This window comes from Felis catus, chromosome B1 (genome assembly GCF_018350175.1).
Source record: "Felis catus isolate Fca126 chromosome B1, F.catus_Fca126_mat1.0, whole genome shotgun sequence".
NCBI lineage: Eukaryota > Metazoa > Chordata > Mammalia > Carnivora > Felidae > Felis > Felis catus.
The window spans coordinates 184,335,137-184,354,379 of NC_058371.1; the positions used below are offsets into that span (position 1 = coordinate 184,335,137).

The window sequence follows — 19,243 nt, forward strand, 5'->3', positions numbered from 1 at the left end:
TCATTTGCCTTGCAAGGAACCTCATGCGTATTGCTTCAGATAGCCAGTATCACGAGAGGATGGTGGAGAAGGTTCTTATACCAGCAGTGGGGGGAGGTGAGGAAAATGGCAGGCACACCGAGCCTGTAGTTTAGGACTTTGGGGAGAAAGAGGGAGGAAGTAAAAAGGTGAAGAGAGGGGAAGAGTAGGAGAGAAGAGATTGCACTGGAGGGTCACAGAGGTCGTGGAGGGACCTTCAGAGGCTTGGGTCTGAACTGGGAAGGGAGCGTTACTGCCACTGAAACAGGCACTGGGGAAGTCTTCCTCCCTCCCTCCCCTCATGAACCCTTTGACTATCAGTTATTTTTAGGTGGAGTGTTTTTTTCCGGGAGGAGATGAGAACTAGAGCAGCCCTTGTGTCAGGCAGGAAATCACGTGGGGGTTTTCAGCCCAGCGTACCTGGGTTCAACTCCTTGCTCTGCCACTTTCTGCCTGTGAACCTCGGCATTCTGGGAGCCTCAGTTTTCTTATCTGTAAAATGGGGATAATAAGTAGCAATCCCCTCAGAGCAGTGCTGTGGAAATTAAATGAGATGTAATGTGCTTAACGCATAACCAGCACTTGATAAAATTAGCCACCACGATGATAGGGTCCAAACTCTACATCTTATCCTAAATGTCCCATGGTTATAGCCCCCGAAGGACCAGTGCAGGAGGTTCCTGTGCCCTCCGTTAAGCACCGGGGTTGGAGATCTCTGGTTGTGCACTCTTAGAAGTTCTCTCCATTGGTAAGAGGCGCACCTTGCTATGTGGATGCTGAGAGCCTGCTGGCCCTTCTGCCCATCCTGCGATGGGGAGTCAACCTGGGCATGCTCCCAGCACTCACCTGGTACCCGGCCGTATTTCCTGAAATGTGGCCCTAGGACCAGCTGCAGCGGAGTCACCCAGGGCTCTGGTAAATGCAGATTTCCAGGCCCCATCCATATCCTACTCCGTCAGGATCTGTAGGGTGTGGGGCCCTGAAATCAGCATTTTAAACACACTCCCGTGACTCCGATGTATCTTAAAGCTTAGGGGCCCTCTAGAGCAGGGGCAGAGCTGGTAGGACTCTGATCTAGAGTAACTGCGGCTCAACCCCCCGGCAGGCTTGGTGGGCGAAGCAAACCCATGGGCCTGTGATAGCAGACCCTTCCTCGGGAGGCGCCTGGATGGCAAATCACATCTAGGCGTCATCACTCCTAGATGACTTAAGTACACTGAGAAGATGATGGCCACGAATGTCTCCTGGGGCCACCCCCAAACAGCCCTGCATATAATGACAGCTTCCAGGGCCGGTACTACCATATATTACAGTTGGTCGAAGGCCACTTGCCATAGAACGAACACATTTACCATTAAAAATAATCTCTTTCTTTCGAAATGATTTTCGATTTGCAAGAAGTTGCAAAATGGTAGAGTCCCATGTATCCCGCTTCCCCCTAATGGTGACGTCTCCCCCAACTGTAGTGCAGTATCAAAACCACGAAACTGATGTGGATCTAATCCTGTTGAACTAGACTGCAGACCTTGTTCAGAATCCACCAGTTTTTACGTGCCCTTCTGCGTGTGTCTAGTTCTATGCGATCTTATCCTGCGTTTTGTCTGAATGGCCTCTTTCTGTGTCTGGCTTATTCCCTGTTTGTGTGGTGCTTTTAAATACAGATATGCAGAAGAAGAAGGCAGATTCCTTTCCTGTGTGTGTGTGAGTGGGGGGTAGGGCGGGGCGGGTAATTAACTAGTCGAGCTGCCGGCATTTCGATGATCAGTGTGCATCCTTCTTCCAGGCAGAACCCCATGCTAGCATCTTTCTGGAATGCCCTCCACGGGGAGACCTAATTTATTAAGGAGAAGGAAGCACGAGGCGCGTACAGCCGGTTTTGATTTGCCTCCGATTTTGTCAGGGCATAATGATTCCATTTCATGTTTGGCAAATCACATATTTCTCATTGAACAATGACTAAATTGCAAGCTGGAAGTTTTTAAATGAAGTCATTTATGGACTGGCTGAGGTCTTAGGGCGCCCGAACATACCCTTAACAGGTGAACTGCCTTTTCTTTTCTTTTGTTGTTCCTTCCTGTGTTCACGGAGCTTTGGAGCAGCGCAGTGGGATTTTTCTCCCCACCGTATTCCGAGCATTACTTTTGGGGTGAGAGCAAATCTAATAAGAGCGTAACGCAGAGGAAAACCTTTTCTAATAATTAAAGTCACCACAAATGGGGGGAGGGGGCTCTGTGCACTCTCAGACCAGGTCTGTGTGCGTGGCTGTGATTCCTTCACCAGAAAGGGGAACATTTCCTCTCCCTCTCTTTAAAAGACGAATCAAAAGAGTGTCTGCGGCCACCCTACGGAAAGTGTCCACGACCTTTGTTCTTGATGCGGCTGTGCGATGGAAGGGGGCCAGGCCTCTGGCTTGTTCTTAGCAGGGGCTTCTCTCTTCGGCTCTTGATGAACAAGAGTCAAGTCAGAACAACAAGAGGGCATTAGGGAGCCGCGGGGGTGCCTTTCATGTCTGGTCCCCTTGCAGTCTGCAGCCAGCCCTGGTGTGGCGTGTGGGGGAACGTTTTCTGTGTCGAGTGCCTGGTGTCCTACGAGGGCTCCGTGTCTGAACTGAAGTGCCCCCTGACTCACTTTCATTTGCTTTTTCCTTTACAAAAAGAGAGCAAGCCAAGGTCCCCATGCACGGCTGTTCCGTGAGTGTGGCTGAGTGCCTCTCCACCTAAAGCTTAGGTTCGGCTCCCGAGGTGAGGGTTGTATGCACCCCCCCCCCGCACCCCCTCTTACCGCTCCCCGGAAGCTTATCTCCTTTGCCAGGACCGTGGCAAGCCCGGCCGGTGGTCCGATTGTTGGTGGACACGTGGGTAGAGTTTTGTCCTGCCTTGCTGAGAAAATCTAGCCCAGATCAAAAGTCAGCAGCCTTTCAGGACACGTGCGTGCCAAGGCTTGGCCACGTGCCCTCCTGGTGCACCTGCTCCGGCTGCATTCTGGGCATGTGGGCCATAGGTGGCCAGGCACGCCACACCTGAGGCTCCACTTACTCTTGTCCGTTTCCTGGGGGGAGGGGACCAGGCGGTAGCAGTCGTCCCTCACCCGTTAAACCTGTGTCTGACTCATGCATGACCATCGAGAAAAATCCGCGGCACGGGCAGCAACTCTAGGCCCACCTGGACTTCTCTTCATGCCTGTCCTGCCACGAGAGGTGAGAGGGCCGCTGGTCCCGTGGCCCCCGTCTTCAGACTACGTTGCATATTCAATCACTGCTCGCCGTGCGTATTGCTGTCCTACTGGCCTGTGTCGCAGCCTGGCTTTGCCCTCATTCCTCACATGGCAACCGGTGCAAGGGGGTCCCACCGCCCCCCACCCCCCCGCAGGCGGTCCCTCCCATTACAGTGAGGAAGAGCTGCCCAAGACCCTTACCATGGCCCGTGCAAGGTGTCCCCGTCCTCTTCCTGTTCCTGTCCCCTTCCCACTGCCTCTCCTGCCATGCTCCCCCCCCACCCGTCCACCTGCTCCGGCCCCACGGACCTGCTTGTTCCTCCTTGAGCTTCCTGAGTTCATTGTCCCTTTGGGACACTTATGTCCCTGCTCCCTTGCCCCACATGGCTTGCTCCCTTGAGTCAGGCCTCCGTGCTAATGTCGTCTCAGGAGAGAAGACTCCCCTGACCACTTTATCTATGATGGCAGCCCCACCCCTCCCTCTCCCCCCCCCCAACCATCGTCATCTATCTTTATTTTCCTTCTCCGCCTTATCGTCACCAGACATTGTAATTAAATATGCGTCATTGCTTTTTTTGCCTGTTGAATGTCTCTGTCTGGTAGGCAAGCTCCGTAACGCCAAGGTCCTGGCTTGTTTTATGCGGTGCCCGCCGCAGCCCCTAGCACAGGCCAGGCATGCGGTGACTCTTTGTGAATTGAGTGATGAATGCTCTTAGCCACGGGGCAAGGACCTTTTTCTCGTAGGGCTGTGTGTGACCGTCACACTGTGACATCCTCACACAGCTGTGTTGTCACATTAGGGAGCATGCAGGGGTCGTGGGCGGCTGTGTGCCGTCCCTAGGCTTGCGCACACACACCACAGCTGATCGGATAGAGCCCATCAGGGCGGTGCTGGTTAAGGATGCAGACTCTTGGTCAGTGATTCTCCTCGACAACCACACATGAGCTCACCTTTGCTCTGCCCTCGTGGTTTGAGTCTGCGATTCCTCACCTCCTGCTTTGACTACATCGGTGTCTTTTACGGGGGGGGGATAGCCTTCCCCACTGCCCCCCAACACCTCCTCCCCACTGCCACACCATACCCATTATTTCCGGTAGCCAGGTCAAATTTTCTCCGCCCCCCCCCCCGTCCCTGCCCTGAAGATTATTTTTCTTCTCTTTTTGTCACCCCCAACATCAGAAATTAAATTCTCCCCCCTCTGGCCTTCCCTAACCTCGTGTTGGTACTTCTTTCCCTACACAAGGTGTATCATGTTCAGGTCAACTAAGCAAAGAGTGATTGAGCACCTGCTATGTATCCATTTCTTTACTAAGTCAGGTGGCTCAAAGATGCAGACATGGTCCCCTCTGTCTTTAGGTGCTTACGTGGGAGGGGAAAACAGCCACCCCGTAGTAACAGCCGCTTTCTGTTACTGAGTACTCGCTGTGTGTTGGGCATTGTGCTAAGTGCTTTATGTATCTCATTTAATCTGCCCAGCACCCTCCTGTCGGGTTTGCAGAGGAGGAAACTGACTCAGAGAGTTAGTGTGACCTGTCTCAGGTCGCACCGCTCTTGATGATGGAGCAGAGATTGGAACCCAGGTCGTCTGGTTCCCAAACCCCACACATAACTATTAGTCTCCACTACGGAGAGAGGTCATGAGACCATTTCTTGACTTTAAGTCATTCATTCATTGAAAAAAGCTATTGAGCAGTCTCTGTGGGTGCAGAACTTTGCTCGGCTTCTTCACAGAGGAGGCGACACTTGAACAGAGACTTGAAGGGTGACTAGAGTTTTCATAGTCAGAAAACGAGTAGGGGGACCAGCATCCAGGCAGAAGGGAAAGCACGAATGACAACACACAGAAGAGAAAATGCAGCCGGGTGGCAGAATGGCGACGGGTCTGCATCTCTTGATGTGTGAGGTTTCCTCCTGCCCGCCACCTCTGAGTGGGTGGGGGTGGCCACCTAGACGCGGTGTTGAGAAGGATTCTGAGGCTGAGTCTGGGCCTGAGTCTGAGAATGAGCGCCATGTGGACGGATGACCAGTGTCTGCCACAGGGTGGCGATGTGGAGTAGCAGCTCCTTGCTCTGTATTTGTTCACCCAGGTAGAGGAGGCTCAGGTGTGAGTTGGGCAGTTCAGGAAATTACACTAGAATAGCAGGTTGGGGCCCCAGGTGGAAGGTTCTTAAATGCCATGCGAACGTGTATTAAGCATTCTGCCCTCCTGTCTGTCTATATGAACATTTTTCTGTTCTTCCCTTTTAGGACAGAAACGGGGGGACGTGGCAGTTTCCTTCTTTCCCGTTCTCTTTTCCTTTTGCTAAACATCCGGTCTCATCTTCAGATCCGGTGGATTAGAAGTGTGATTTCTTACAACAAAATTCCATTACAACAAAGTAATGGAAGGACTAAGTCAGATATTGGAGCCAGGCTTTACCTGTCTCTGTGAAAATACCAGTTAGAAGTCAATGACATGATGATAATGTTTATAACTATGAGAACCGTGTGTTTGGCACTTTTATTAAAAAAAGAGAGACTTAGTTCTTTCCCCCCTCCCCGCCCCCCCCCCCCCCCCCCCAGTTAATCACGGTAGTCTGAATTTCTCAGTAATAACACTAATTAGTGCCTGGTATCTGCCTTGCCCTTTATGATTTTCAGAATACTTTTTGTGTGCACATTGTCTCATTTAATCCTCATAATAGCCCCATGGGAAGGAGTCTTATTCTCATCCTTTCTTTTCAGAGGAGAAAACCAAGGCTCAGTTTGTTTAACGGGAGTCCAAGCTTCCTGATTCCTTCGACTTTGCTATGCCGCCTCTCTGAAATATGCTAATACAGCCCTAACCCAGGTTCTAAATTAGAAGGAATACTCTTTTTTTAAGTTGAATTTTTACTGATGTGAATCATCCTGTTTTCCTCACCCACTGGACTTTGTCTCTTTGAAGCAGATTGAATAGCCGCAGAGGCGCAGGGCGGGGAGGCCTCCGAATGTGGCTGTCCCTTTCTCCCTGCCTGCGTGGAAATGCTCAGACTTTGTTCTCTGCTGTTTTAGCCTAAAAAGGAATACATGTACCTGGTAAAAAATTCATAGAGCGTAAAAGGGATTGGAGCAAGAGCGAGTTCCCGCCCACTCTGTGTTCAAGTTCTTTTCCTGGAGGCAAACTCACTAATACTGGTTTCTGTGTCTCTTTCCAGAAATGTTCTCTGCTCATATAAGCATTAAGTTGACGGCCCTTGTCTTCGTACACACATGGGAAGATACTGTAAACTCTGTCCTACACTCATTAACAATACAGCAGAGATTTTTCTATGTTACTGCATGTTACATGGCCTCATTCTTTTCAATAGCTGCTTAGCAAATCCTGTTGCCTGACGGCTCATAATTGACTCAGCCTGTCCCCTGCTGATGGTCACGCCTATTGGTCACGTATTTTACTATTTTACTATCAACAACAAGGGTTCACGGAACATCCCTGTCCGTGTATCTTTGTACACACCTACAAGCATATTTGGAGGATAAATTCCTGGGAGTGGAATTTATTTTATTCTTAACACTCCTACTATTGAATATTCTACTGACTTCCTTACTCGCCCACTTCACTGCCTTGTATCCTTTGGGGGGAAGTTCTGACCTAAATCATACTTGCTAGAAAATGGAATTTTAGTTCTCAGGCTTTGCTTTTAAAGAAAATGAAACACCCAAACAGCCCTGCCTTTTAACGTCCCGTGTTCGGAAAGCGCGATTGAATTACCCGTACTCTCGCTTTCCTTCTCCAGGTTGGAAAATCTTAACTTCTTTTCCTCCCGTTTCCACTTACAGACTTTTAGCTGGTTATTTTTTGCCTCAAGATTATCTCTAACTTCTCCACAAACGGCCCGAGGTCTCCCCTGTGTCACTGTGGTGGTGCTTGAAGCCTGTCCTCAGGAGGGTTTTGTTACGTGGAAATGGGACCCTCTCCAGAGCAGATGTCCATGTCAGGGCTCTGATCGCCCTGTTGAACTGGAGAGTGGGCTGTATGGCCAACCCCGGCCACCCCACTCAGATTAGACGGGGTGGGGGGTGGGGGGGGAGGGCGGCGCCCTGGTCAGTCTCCGCAGGCGCTAGCCGTAGTGCTGAAGAAAGATGGTGATGCAGGCTTTTGCCGAGCCAAGCTGTACCCTGAAGGAGAGCCTGGATGTGTGGTAGTGGTGGGGCCCTGGAGGGTCAACGTAGCAGCCATCCTCTAACCAATACGGGCATATTTCAGTCTTTTAACCACCAGCGAGGCCGCCCAGGGGCAAGCCAGCTGAACCTCAGCGTGAGTTCTCTTTGATAAAGCCTTTGAGATACGATGTGGTTTCAAAAGAAGCCCATTGGGTTTGTAGCGGGAGACCAGCTTTGAGTCACGCCTGCATCTCTTATTAGCCGTAAAACCTTCAGCGAGACACTAACGCTTTCCTTGTCTCCCAGTGAAGGAGTTTGCGCCATACAAAATCCAATGCCTCCTCTTGCTCTGAAGTTGGAGAAAATAAAACAAGCAGAACAGTCAAGGTGGCGGGTTCCAAACCTGAACCGTGTCCCTCGTATTTTATGTTTATGTCGTAGTGATGCCTTTTTCCTGCCTAACTTCTTCATTCAAGATTAGCCAAAGAAAGGGATTTGGGGGAAGGGTCTGAAAGAAGGGAGACTGTGATCTGATTTGGGCAGCACGGGGCACATTATAAAATTGTGAAAAGTGTTGAGCAAAAGACAGGCAGGTTTAAATCCTGACTCGGCCGCACTGTGTTCATCTGTCCATTCATTTCTTCATTCGTTCGCTCCCTCAGTATTTGTGGAGCCTCAGGGGTTGGGTGCCGTTCTGGACTCCAGGGAAGGGGTAACGATTGCAGTAATGTCCCTGCTCTCTTAGGATTTATATTCTAGAGGCACCTGGGCAAGCCACTTATCCTCTTTGGACCTAAATTTTGGACTTAAGTTTTTGTACCTGTGAAGTTTTTAATGGGGAATGACACTGGTACTCTTACTCCCCATTCTGGTGCCCATGACAGCCATCACCAATCAAGCATAGCACTCCAAGCAGCCACAACCAGTTAATAGAAAACAAGCCTACATGTTATCCCGGGCTAGCCGAATTCTGAAATCCTTTCCTGCTCCAGAATTTCATTCTTCCTCCTTCTAAGTAAATGGGAAGACAGGATTATACTGAAGAAAAAATTGCAGTAGAACCCCAAAATAGAACCATTGAAGCTGCAGGTCTTACAGGGAAACCACCATCGCTTTGGTTTTTATTGGGTACGAAAGGTATGTGTTTTTGTAAAATTATCTTAGATCTTTCGGTCTTAGATTTTTCCATCCACATCTTTTGCTGCAAGTTCTCCTGCTCAACCTGCTTTACTTTGATCCCTGGATAAAGGAGAGGCTCATCAGCATTGACTTTTAACTCCTTTCCCTTTGGAAACCTCTTTATGAAGCCTCCTTTTACTGGAGGCAGGCTGGGCAGAATCAAATCCTGCTCCTTTTGATAAATGTTTCTACTGCACACGAGGTAACTCAATAGCAATCACTAGCAGAAGGCCTCCTAGGGGGCTAACGTGGCCATCTGGCCTTTTATGTTCCACTCCACGCGGTGGAAGCCAAACCAAGGTTGGGCTGACAGCAACGTCTTGGTGATTTTCCCCTCAGATTCCAAAGACACCTTTGCAGTATTTCCATTTGTGTGCCCTGCTTCCCATCCCTGTGATCGACCAGCAAATCCAGTGCTTCCAAGTGAGCTCAAATTGTGAAGAAAAAAAAAAATGGCATTGTTTCTGTTGGGATTGGTAGCCTTTGAGCTTTCAAATGCCTCTCTGCCTGTCGCAAAACAGGGAGATGGGCACTGGGGACAGCTTGGCTCTATTTTATTTAATTCTATTAGATATACTCACAGGGGTTGGAGACTATGAACACTTTGCTCCTGTGATTTCTAAGTTTTAATGACCCAGAGGTACCTCTCTCTATAATAAAACATTCTCTCCAATGAGGAATGAGAGCTGGGGTCTCCAGTATCCTAGGCTGAGGCTCCCATAATCTGTAATCTGTGCCATATAGGCATTTGGTAATTGGCACAGAACTTAACTCTTCCCTTTTCAATGGAAGAAACCCAGGTTTCTACCATTGAATCATGGACCTTTAAACCACAGAGTGTTTTAAGAAAGAGGAAAGGGATCTTTATTCCTCGGTTTAAGTCTGTGGGTTTTTTTTTCCTTTGAAGGGGAATGGGTATGGGCAATTTAGAAAAAAAAATCATTCTGGCCTTGTTTAGAACAGTAGGTATTAAATGTAGATGAGATAACTCGGTTCTCCTTTTAAGACTTGATAAGGGCATCCCTATCTTCTCTAGAGCCACAGAATTCTCCCACATTTGCAAAATGAAGTGGAAAGCTCTCTAGTTTTAAGGGGTTTGGTTAGTCATTTTTGCAGAGGGTAATGTGTGGAGTATATTGGAGAGTCTGCACAGAAGCAAAAAGCCTGTGTGCTCTTAAGGGCATGGATTCTGAAAGACTGTTGTGAAATTCAATGAGATTATTCCTGGGATGCTATGATTCCATATTCTGTGTTATATACACGGTAGCTAACCATTTTGGGAGCTGTGCCTCCATTTCCTCATCTGTAGAATGGGGATAATAATGAAGCTTCAATGAATCTCTCTGTAGCTAGCTGGCCAGATGAGCTGTAGATACATTTACAGCAGCGTGGACCATAGTGAGTGCTACTCATGTGATAATCGTTACTGTTGTTGCGTGAACTCCGAATGCTTTCCTTATTGGAAGGGCAGCGTGTGAAATGGTTAAGAACCTAGAACCCAAGCTCCGGGGCTGCCACTTATTTGTTAGCCGTGACCTTAGGCGAGTCATTTTCCCTCTATGCTTCAGGCTTTTCATCTGTAGATTGGGACTAATAATGCAATCTCCTTTGTAGGGTTGCTCTGAGAATGAATTGAGTTCGCTCTCTGTAAAGTGCTCAGAGGGCGCCCGACGTACATTCAGGGTTCCATAAACCATCGTTCCTATTTCCAGACGATTTCTTTTAACTCTCTGATTGGAGCGAGGCAGAGGGTTCCAGGAAGAATGTGCTTTGGGAAGCAGTGCTTTCTGGAGATAATTGAAAGGCAGCCGTCTTGCTGTTTGCAGATGTGGTCACCCTGCTGGGCTTTCTCTATGCCTCCAGTGGAGAAAACACAGGCATTGTGAAGAAGTTCCCGAGGTTTCACAACCGAGAGCTGGAGGCCACCCGACGCCAGCGGATAGATTATCCAGTGTAAGAATGGGCAGAGGACGGTGGGGGGCGCTGGGCTGGTGGGGCAGGACCGTTTTAACCCGAGGACCAGGGCAGGCTAGTGGAATCCCTTAGGAGGGCATACCTGTCTGATACGTTTTGGAAAAATGTTGAGATCCACACAGCTTAGACGGAATTCGTGGCCCAAAGTGGTCTTGAGTTATTCTTGCGATTAGCAGTCCTCAGTTTGCCTTAGGCTCTCTGTGTCGGTCCCAGGAGTGACATGAGCAGGGGCGCAAGGTGTGGGGGCCTGAAGCCTTCCAAGCTTTCGGGGGCAGCCAGCCACAGCCGGCACACGTTGCCGCCTTTGCTTTGCCTTTTCTGTCTTGGAAGACTGGATGAGCTGCTTGAAATCTCACAACTTCTGATCTCCTCCATTGATTTCAGCAAAACCCAGATATAGTTTTTTCCTTCTGCTGAATTGAAGATGCTGAAAATGGTTCCTGGTTCACCTCAGACCGGATGGATTTAGCAGAGTGATTTAATTCTTCCCATGCTGCTGGCTGTAGAAAGATCTTGAGTCACTTTACTGAGCGTATGTTCTTGCTAAGCTTCCTTGTAATAACTTATCTTCATGAGCTTGCTCAGCTGGGTGGGTCAGGAGGGAGCTGTGTGGCACCATCTGTTTGCATATCTTACCACTGATTCCGAGGCCAGATTATAAAGCCCAGAAAATTCTAAGGGACTTGTTTGGATATATCCCCCAAAGAACCCGGAGCCACTGCCACTTTAACCCCCAACTGTGACTTGCTCACCGGGGTAATGGCAAGAACTCTGTACGTTGGTTTTGACCTTGATTGCCGTTTCATCTGCAAAATGCAGTTGTTCCCAGCTCCTCGTCTTTGAACTTCCGGTCACTAGCGCGATGCGTGGCATTACGCAAGCGCTCGGCAAATATTTGCTGAGTGATGGACGGATCACACATCTTGGCTAAATGTGTCCTAGTTAAGTTGACTACTCTTATTTTATTCCCACTCGGCAAATCACAGATGTACAGTACTTTTTTCAACTAAAATAGCCCCGGTCCAGAAATGCAACAATTAGATTAGTCGTTCCATGTGGGTCAGCCAGAACTGTGATCCTGCGCAACCTAATGTGTGCGTTAAAATAGTGTCTGTGTGTCCCCATTAACATAGAGCGATGCCATTTGCAAATTATGACATTTTTCTACCTTGAGGCTTTTATCTTGGAAGGAAACAAAATTGCTCCAAAAGCCCTAGTTGTGTTTTTTTTTTATTTTAATCACTGAAATTAGAATAGCTTCTTATCAAATCACCTCTTATTAAAATCCAGATTTTTGTTTTACGTCTGGCTTTCTAAACCCTAATCAAGAACTCAGATGGGAGGCGTGTGAGATTCTCAAAGGGGCACAGAAACAGAGTTCTGGGCGCAAGGTACGCTATCTGCCAGTTTTGCACAATGACTCTTAACTCCTGTCTTTTGCAGTTACTATAACTACCTCCTTTGTCTCAAAAATCAAGCTTTGCAAGCTGATCTCCCATGATGAACATGAAGGCAAATTCATCCCTTCATTGGAAAGAAAGCAATTTACTTGGTCATTGTTAACTATAATTACCTGTTCTTGGATGATATCAATCTGCAGAATTTTTTATTTCTCCTCACTCTTGTAGGTTTACTGTTTCATTGTGGCTTTATTTACTCCATTATTGCAAGGCCAGTCTCTGTGGGATTCTGTACTTTGTTGATTCTAATGAGATGTACGGCACGCCGTCTGTATTTCTTACCGAAGAGGGTAAGTATGAGACAGAACCTTTAAAACGATGTTGCAGTTTTCTCGTGCTCTGTCTATTGGCAGATACGTCTGCAATTAAGGACGATGTTGTCAACGTGGCAGTTCAGCGAAAGTGACGATTTTCAAACGTGGGCTTCACGTGAAACTTTATTTCTGGCAGCCTGAAACAAAGGCCTTCTTTGCAAAGGAGTTCACTTGCGTGTTCTTTTGTTTGCTTTGTTTTTGTTTAAAGGAAGGAGGAACACGTTCTAGCTGGGTAGCTGCTTAAGGCAGTTGATGAAAAGGTGCACCCAACTTGACGCACCCCGAAGAAATATTTTTGTGTGGTTTTCACGAGCTTTGATTTTCCTTGTAGGCCACTTGCATATTCAGATGCACCTTGTCAAAGGAGAAGACCTTGCGGTAAAAACGAAATTCACCATGCCCTTGAAGGAGTGGTTTCGACTGGATCTCTCTTTTAACGGAGGCCAGGTAGCGGCATGCACGCCCCATGAATCACCAGCATCATCACTGATAACATTAAGCGTTGCTGTAAAGTCAGGGAGCCAGGATATCCGCCACAGCGAATTTGTGGAACATGATAAAGTCTTTACAGCTGCACACTTTTTCAATCAAACTTTTATAGATGGAAGTTTAAATCATAAGAATCCCGTCCCATTTAATTAACTTTTAAAGTGCTTCTTTCGACCATATTGTGAATGAGTAAATAATATAGCCAGCGATATGGCCACAATTATCTGAGCAATTCAGTTTTTTACCCCCCCGAGGGAGATAGGCTTAGTGGAGATAAATGTTAAAACAGCATCGGCCATGTTTATACAGTGTTATCAGATCTACGACTTTTTTTTTTTTTACAGGAAACTTATTGGTTAGTTCAGCCAAGAGATGGTTTCCCTGTTTTTGACAGTTACACAGTTGCTTATGTTTGGCATTAAACAGACAAATAACAAAATAAACGATGATTCTGGTGGGACAGAGGGTCTTTATCTATCTTGTCCTATAAAACAGTGCACATAACTGCCTCAAACTCTCATAGCCCAGACTTTATGGATTCTGGCAAATCTGTTGTTATAATTGAAGACTAGTCCGTTTCTCAATATATGTGATGCCATTATCTTTTTTTTTTTCTCATCAGCTTTTCTTATTGATTTGTGATTTTCCAGTAACAAAAGTGGAAGAGACGTTTTGTCTTATGTATTAGATAATACACAGACTTCCCTTGGTGTTTAGGTTTATAACATTTCCTTTTCCTGAAGAGAAAAGAAATCAGGTCAGTCCTTGTTGCCTTTGAAGACGAATCTGTGAAAGGTTAGCTAGGATTGTGTGTGTGTGTGTGCGTGTGTGTGCGCGCGCACGTATTTGTTTCCTTAACAGTGTTAGGTGACAGGGCTGTGGTCCGTGGTCCCATTTATATGCTTCCCATTTACATGAGGATTATGATGGCATTATAGTTTGGTTGCTGCTTTCTCTTAAGGAGAAGGTCAGCTCAGTACTTTGTGTCCCTTAAATGGGTACCAAATCATCAGAACAAATCACGGAGCTTATTTTGCACCTTATGTATGCAAGGCACTTTGCTCAAGGAGCTAATTGACTATTTATGGAAGAAGCACTGAGCAGGTGAGGGGATGTCATAAGGAAAGCGTAACTGCCAAATGATTCATATTGATTCACGCTGGGATGCTCAGGGAAGGTTTCCTAGAGAAGGTTCCTACGGATTGGGCGAAACTAAGAGCAGGGAGGAGGGAAGATTTTAGCACATCACTGGGGGTTAGTGGATAAACCAGTTTGGAGTAGAAGTTTGCAGACTATAGAAAACTACTAGAAGGGGGAATGTCTTTGGGCTAGAATGTGGACAATCGTGAGTATCAAGGAATTGGGGTTTCTGTTTGCAAGGCGGCAGGATGTCATGACAGGTTTTTGAGCAGAAGGAGAGAAAACCAAAGGGGTCCTTTAATTAAAGAGACAAATTTAATTTAGCAAGGCACGTAATGGGGTAAGGATTAGGAAGACCACATGGGATGGAAGGAAAAATAAAGTAGGTTTTTGTTTTTGGTAGATTTTTTTGCCATCTGTCCTACCTTCTTTCCATCCTATCTGGTCTCCCTGATATCTGTAGGTCCCCAAACGATATTCCTGTTTTACCACACAGAATCCACCTCTGTGGCGGGACTTACCATACTCATTGCTTTGGCCAAACGGACAAGTGACTTAAAGCCAATGGCTGGTTTAGAGAAACCACTGGTTTGAATCCTTTTCTTCTCTGACCTGACATGTTGCATATGGCTGAAGTGGGTTGGTCTTTCAGTGTTAGTTTGTCTTTCGTGGACACTGTCGTAGCCACACCTTTGAGACTCTGATCAGGCCAGCACATGTTTCCTCCACACTCGCTCTGTGCCAGCACTGGGGGAGTAGAAGGAGCCCCTTAGCTCCAGGGGCTTATGTCGTCGTAGTAGTCCAAGGCTCAAGAAGAATGTGGGACAGCCAGCGACAGCCTCCACAAAAACATGGTCCCCCTTGAAATGCCAGTGACAATTCTCAGTGCTTGGGAAGAGAGTGGGGAACAGCAGTGCATGAAAAATGCTCAGCACCAACTTGTTTCTCCCCCTAAGGATCTCATGGAATCAGAGTAAAAATTTTTTTATTCAGTTTTGTTAATATTTATTTATTTTTTAGAGAGATCGAGAGAGAGAGAGAGAGAGAGAGAGAGAGAGAGAAACAGAGTGCGAGCGAGGGAGGGGCAGAGAGAGAGGGAGACACAGAACCCGAAGCAGGCTCCAGGCTCCTCAGAGCTGTCAGCACAGAGCCCGATGCAGGACTCAAACCCACAGACCCCAAGATCATGACCTGAGCTGAAGTCGGACACTTAACCGACGAAGCCACCCAGGCGCCCCCCCAGAGTAAAATTTCATAAACTCCTTGTATCTTACCCATTTCCTGGTCTTTCTTTGCAACAAACTTATGGGCACAGATACACCCGACGAAGCTTTGGGGTAGCTTGGAAGTATCTGAAACCTACTGGGGGAAACCCCACGATGGATATTGTGACCGTGTGAAGTCACTTGGAGAAATTAAATTTCTTAAATCTTACAATATTCACGGGGCTAGTAAAGTGTTGATTTTACTTCTGCAGAAGTGGATCAGGCGACAGAAAATGCAGCCCACCTTATGAATAATTTGTACTCAGGACTGTATCTATGACATGAGGTGTTGGGGCATAACTGATCTTGTGTGTTTCTCCCAACACAGATAGTGGTAGCCACCAGCCTTGGACAGGATTTGAAAAGCTACCATAATCAAACCATTAGGTAAGTGCAATATTTTTCTCTTTATTCAAAATATCGGTTAAGGACTCAAAAATCTTCATACGTTAGCCTTCAACCCCCATGTTTTTCCCACATCTCCGTATTCAGCTTTTGTGGCTGGTCTGCCCTGTAGCCAGCCTTTGTATTTTTTTTTTTTCTGTCCGCAAGCTCGCCCCATTTCCCCCACCACATTTTTTTTTTAATTTTTTTTTCAACGTTTTTTATTTATTTTTGGGACAGAGAGAGACAGAGCATGAGCGGGGGAGGGGCAGAGAGAGAGGGAGACACAGAATCGGAAACAGGCTCCAGGCTCTGAGCCATCAGCCCAGAGCCTGACGCGGGGCTCGAACTCACGGACCGCGAGATCGTGACCTGGCTGAAGTCGGACGCTTAACCGACTGCGCCACCCAGGCGCCCCCCCCACCACATTTTTTTTCCAAGCAAGAGAAACTCCTCCTCTCTCCAGATCTCCTGGTAAATTCTTCCTTTCGTGGCACTTGATAATTCGTTTTCTTTGAAAATTGTCTTCTACGAAGGCTTCTGAAAAATAAATCAAGGTATTAACGTTGCTTATTGAGAATGGTTGGTAACTTTGGCCTAGTATAAAACATAAAAGCAGACAGCCCTCATATTTATGTTTATGATCTGAATTTGAAATGCACACAACGATTGGTATCGCTGTAACTTTTCATCTTCCTGTAACCATTCCCCGCAAGAGTTACAGAAACTGAGAAGGGGGTCCTTTGCTTCGCATTTCGTAATTTTTTAATTTGCTTCAGCATCCTTGTCTAATAGCGGGTTCTTCTGGTGGCAGAACCATGGGGTAGCCTCCTTTAGGGACTCAGGGTGCCTCAGCCTCGCTAGACAACATATATATGATCAAATGCTTAAGAATAAGTGTAGAGAATAACAACAAAAATTACCAGCTTTATACGTATGGTTTATGTATGCGTGTATATTACACATGTACCAGCTTTATCTGTATAATTAAAAAAAAAATGTATCAGGCACTTTGGCTGGGGAAGGAGGACTCGTTCCTCCTCGCTATTGTTGTTACAGCAGGCAGGCAGCTCTCTCCGAACGGGCTCGTTCGCTCAGACTCGTCACACAGTCCGGATGTTCCTGGAAACCAATTGTTAAAGAAAGGAATATAAGGACAGGTGGGGACAAGGGAACTGAGGGGGTGCATACAATACGCCCTACTTCCCACCCCCCCCCTCCCCATTCCTGTTTACACTGAAGTCAAACCGATTGCTTTCTGGCTCTGGGCACTTAGAACAATTCTTATTTTCACAGCCGGATTAAAGGATTACCGTTATAAGGAGGGGCTAAGGAGGTGTTACTCCTCAGCTTGCAAGGAGAAGGTCAGGGGCGACTTGATGGTTGTATTGAGACAGAGAGGCTGATGCCTAAGAACAGAGGGGGGTCTGGAAAGGGTACCAAGTGGATTTAGAGCAGTCGGAAGGAGTTCAGCAGACGTGAGTTTTGTTGTACAACAGGTGGCCGTGGGACCTCCTCTGAAGAGTTGGGGAATAGGCGAGGCCTGGGAGTTTGTTCGCTGCAGAGAAACAAATGATGTGTGGCTCTTCCGGGAGCTCCTTCTAGTGCCCTGCTCTGCCAAGTGAGCCCGAGAGAAGGAGGGCTTGCATTTTGGGATGTGAAGTGTGAAATAGTACCTTCTCCTTTCTCTCCCGACACCCGCCCACAACCCCAGGACCTTTTGGACAAAAGATTGATTTTATAGGCTCTTTTTCATTCGCTGTGTAAGGGCTTCCTTTCACTTTGCATCTCAGGGATCTGGATGCTGGCACGACTGATTGGTAGACGGAGGGATCGCAGGGTGATCCGGAGCTGGGACCGGGATGTGGAGAGAGAGACATAGGCCTTCCACATAAAATTTAAGGAGGTGCCAAAACCTCAGTAGTTGTATTAGTTTACTAGGGTTCCTGGAATAAAGCCACACAAACTGAGTGGATTAAACAACTGAAAATTATTGTTTTGCAGTTCTAGAGGCTAGAGGTCCGAGATCACGTGTCAGCTGGGCCGTGCTCTCTCTGAAGGGTCTGGGCAGAGCTGTTCTAGGCTCTGAGGCTTCCAGGCCTCTCTTTAGCTCTGACAGCTCCTGGGGCTGTGGCAGCAAAACCCCAGTCTTTACAGGGTATTTTCCCTGTGGTGATGGTGTATGTGTGTGTGTGTGTGTGTGTGTGTGTGTGTCTTTGTCCATATGTCCCCTTTGGACAAGGCCACCAGTCATATTGGACTAAGGGCCTATTCTGCCAGTGTGGCTTCATCTCAACTAATTACATCTGCAATGACCCTATTTCCAGATAAGGTCACCCTCCGAGAGACTGGGGGTTCAGACTTCAACCTGTGAATTCGGGTGGGGACAATGACACAACTTAACTCATAACAGTAATCATGATAAATACCACTTAATGCAATATGGTGAGAAAGAGAAATTAATGGAAAGAATGCGCAATGAACGAAAAGTAAAAGTTTTGAGTAAATACAGAATCCATGTGATCACATAAGCATCCAGAGAGGAAGACTGATTTTCAGGTACATACCAATTCAACATGCCCCTTAAAGCATTGCAGTGATTCCTTACCTGGTGGTACAGGCCATCCCCAGACCCAGGAATGCCCCCTGTCACCTCCTCAGCTGCCCTGCCTGTATTCCCGGGACCTCACCCATCAATAAGAGAACTAAAGATTTAATGTCGTGCCTACCCGGGATTCCTGTGGTTAGATATTTGGAATCTCATCCATCAGAGAGATCTCAGCGCGGGCCAAGCCGGTGAACTAAACGTCAGATATTTTATTCCTTTCTTGTCATGGAAACATAATGATAGCTGCTATCCCATAAAGGTGGTGTAGAACGATTAGTAATTAAGTGCTCGGAAGCGCAGTGCCATACATGAACGAATGGCTGTCAGTAACACTGGGTGACAGGTAACAACTTCAGGCCTGTACTGTGTTTATCCTTCCTTCCTTCATTCATCCAGCATATTCTCATTCGTCCCAATGCGTCCACCATGTACCTGACACGGTGCCGGCCTCTGGGGATGAAATGATGAACGAAAAGAATACAGTCAGTCCCTGCCTTCAAGGAGGCTAAAAAAAAAAAAAAAAAAAAAAAAAAAAAAAAGTCTAGTGGGGGAGACAGATCCTAACTAAATTCACAAATAAATTTAAAATTGCAATTCGTGGTGAATTCTGGGGAAGTGATGACTATAGGGTGACCGGAGGGGAGACTGGAGGTCAGAATTTACGGCAGGTCCCCGGGGATGTGACATTTGAGAGCACAGCTAATTTGAGGCTCTGAGTTCCCCTATGAAAAAAACCCTCGAGCTGGAACTGTTTTCTAATTCTGAGTGAGGTTTATTTAACGACATCGGAGATTCATCTGGGCTGCTGGCGCTCTATAGTAATACACCAAGGCACTCTCCTATGTCCAGATAAGAGTAAAGATAGTTTGCCAGTGTGTCTGAGGTTTCCAAAAGGGGTGGTCTGGGCTTTGGAACTGTCTAGCTCAACTTGTATGTCAGTGAAATTGATGACCTTCAGACAATGCACGCACAGTACAAGGAAGCTCTTGGCAATCTTTGGGCAGCCACTGAGAATTTTGGAGGAGAAAAATGTGGAGGCACCAATGTGGATGGAGACTAAACTGGAGAGAGCT

The 19,243-nt window shown here is 47.1% G+C and overlaps 1 protein-coding gene across 12 annotated transcripts in view; it reads left to right on the plus strand.

Moving 5' to 3' along the window:
- SEL1L3 (SEL1L family member 3) overlaps nucleotides 1-19,243 on the plus strand; it is a 106,021-nt gene that overhangs the window by 14,738 nt on the left and 72,040 nt on the right. For 8 of the 12 annotated variants that reach the window (XM_045056514.1, XM_045056513.1, XM_045056510.1 and 5 more), the window contains exons 3-6: nucleotides 10,345-10,489; nucleotides 12,139-12,260; nucleotides 12,616-12,734; nucleotides 15,507-15,565. In XM_045056514.1, the coding sequence (XP_044912449.1) occupies nucleotides 10,345-10,489; nucleotides 12,139-12,260; nucleotides 12,616-12,734; nucleotides 15,507-15,565 (445 nt within the window). The remainder of the gene's footprint in view (nucleotides 1-10,344; nucleotides 10,490-12,138; nucleotides 12,261-12,615; nucleotides 12,735-15,506; nucleotides 15,566-19,243) is intronic. The other 4 variants (XM_045056505.1, XM_045056506.1, XM_023253238.2 and 1 more) reach the window with 4 other exon arrangements.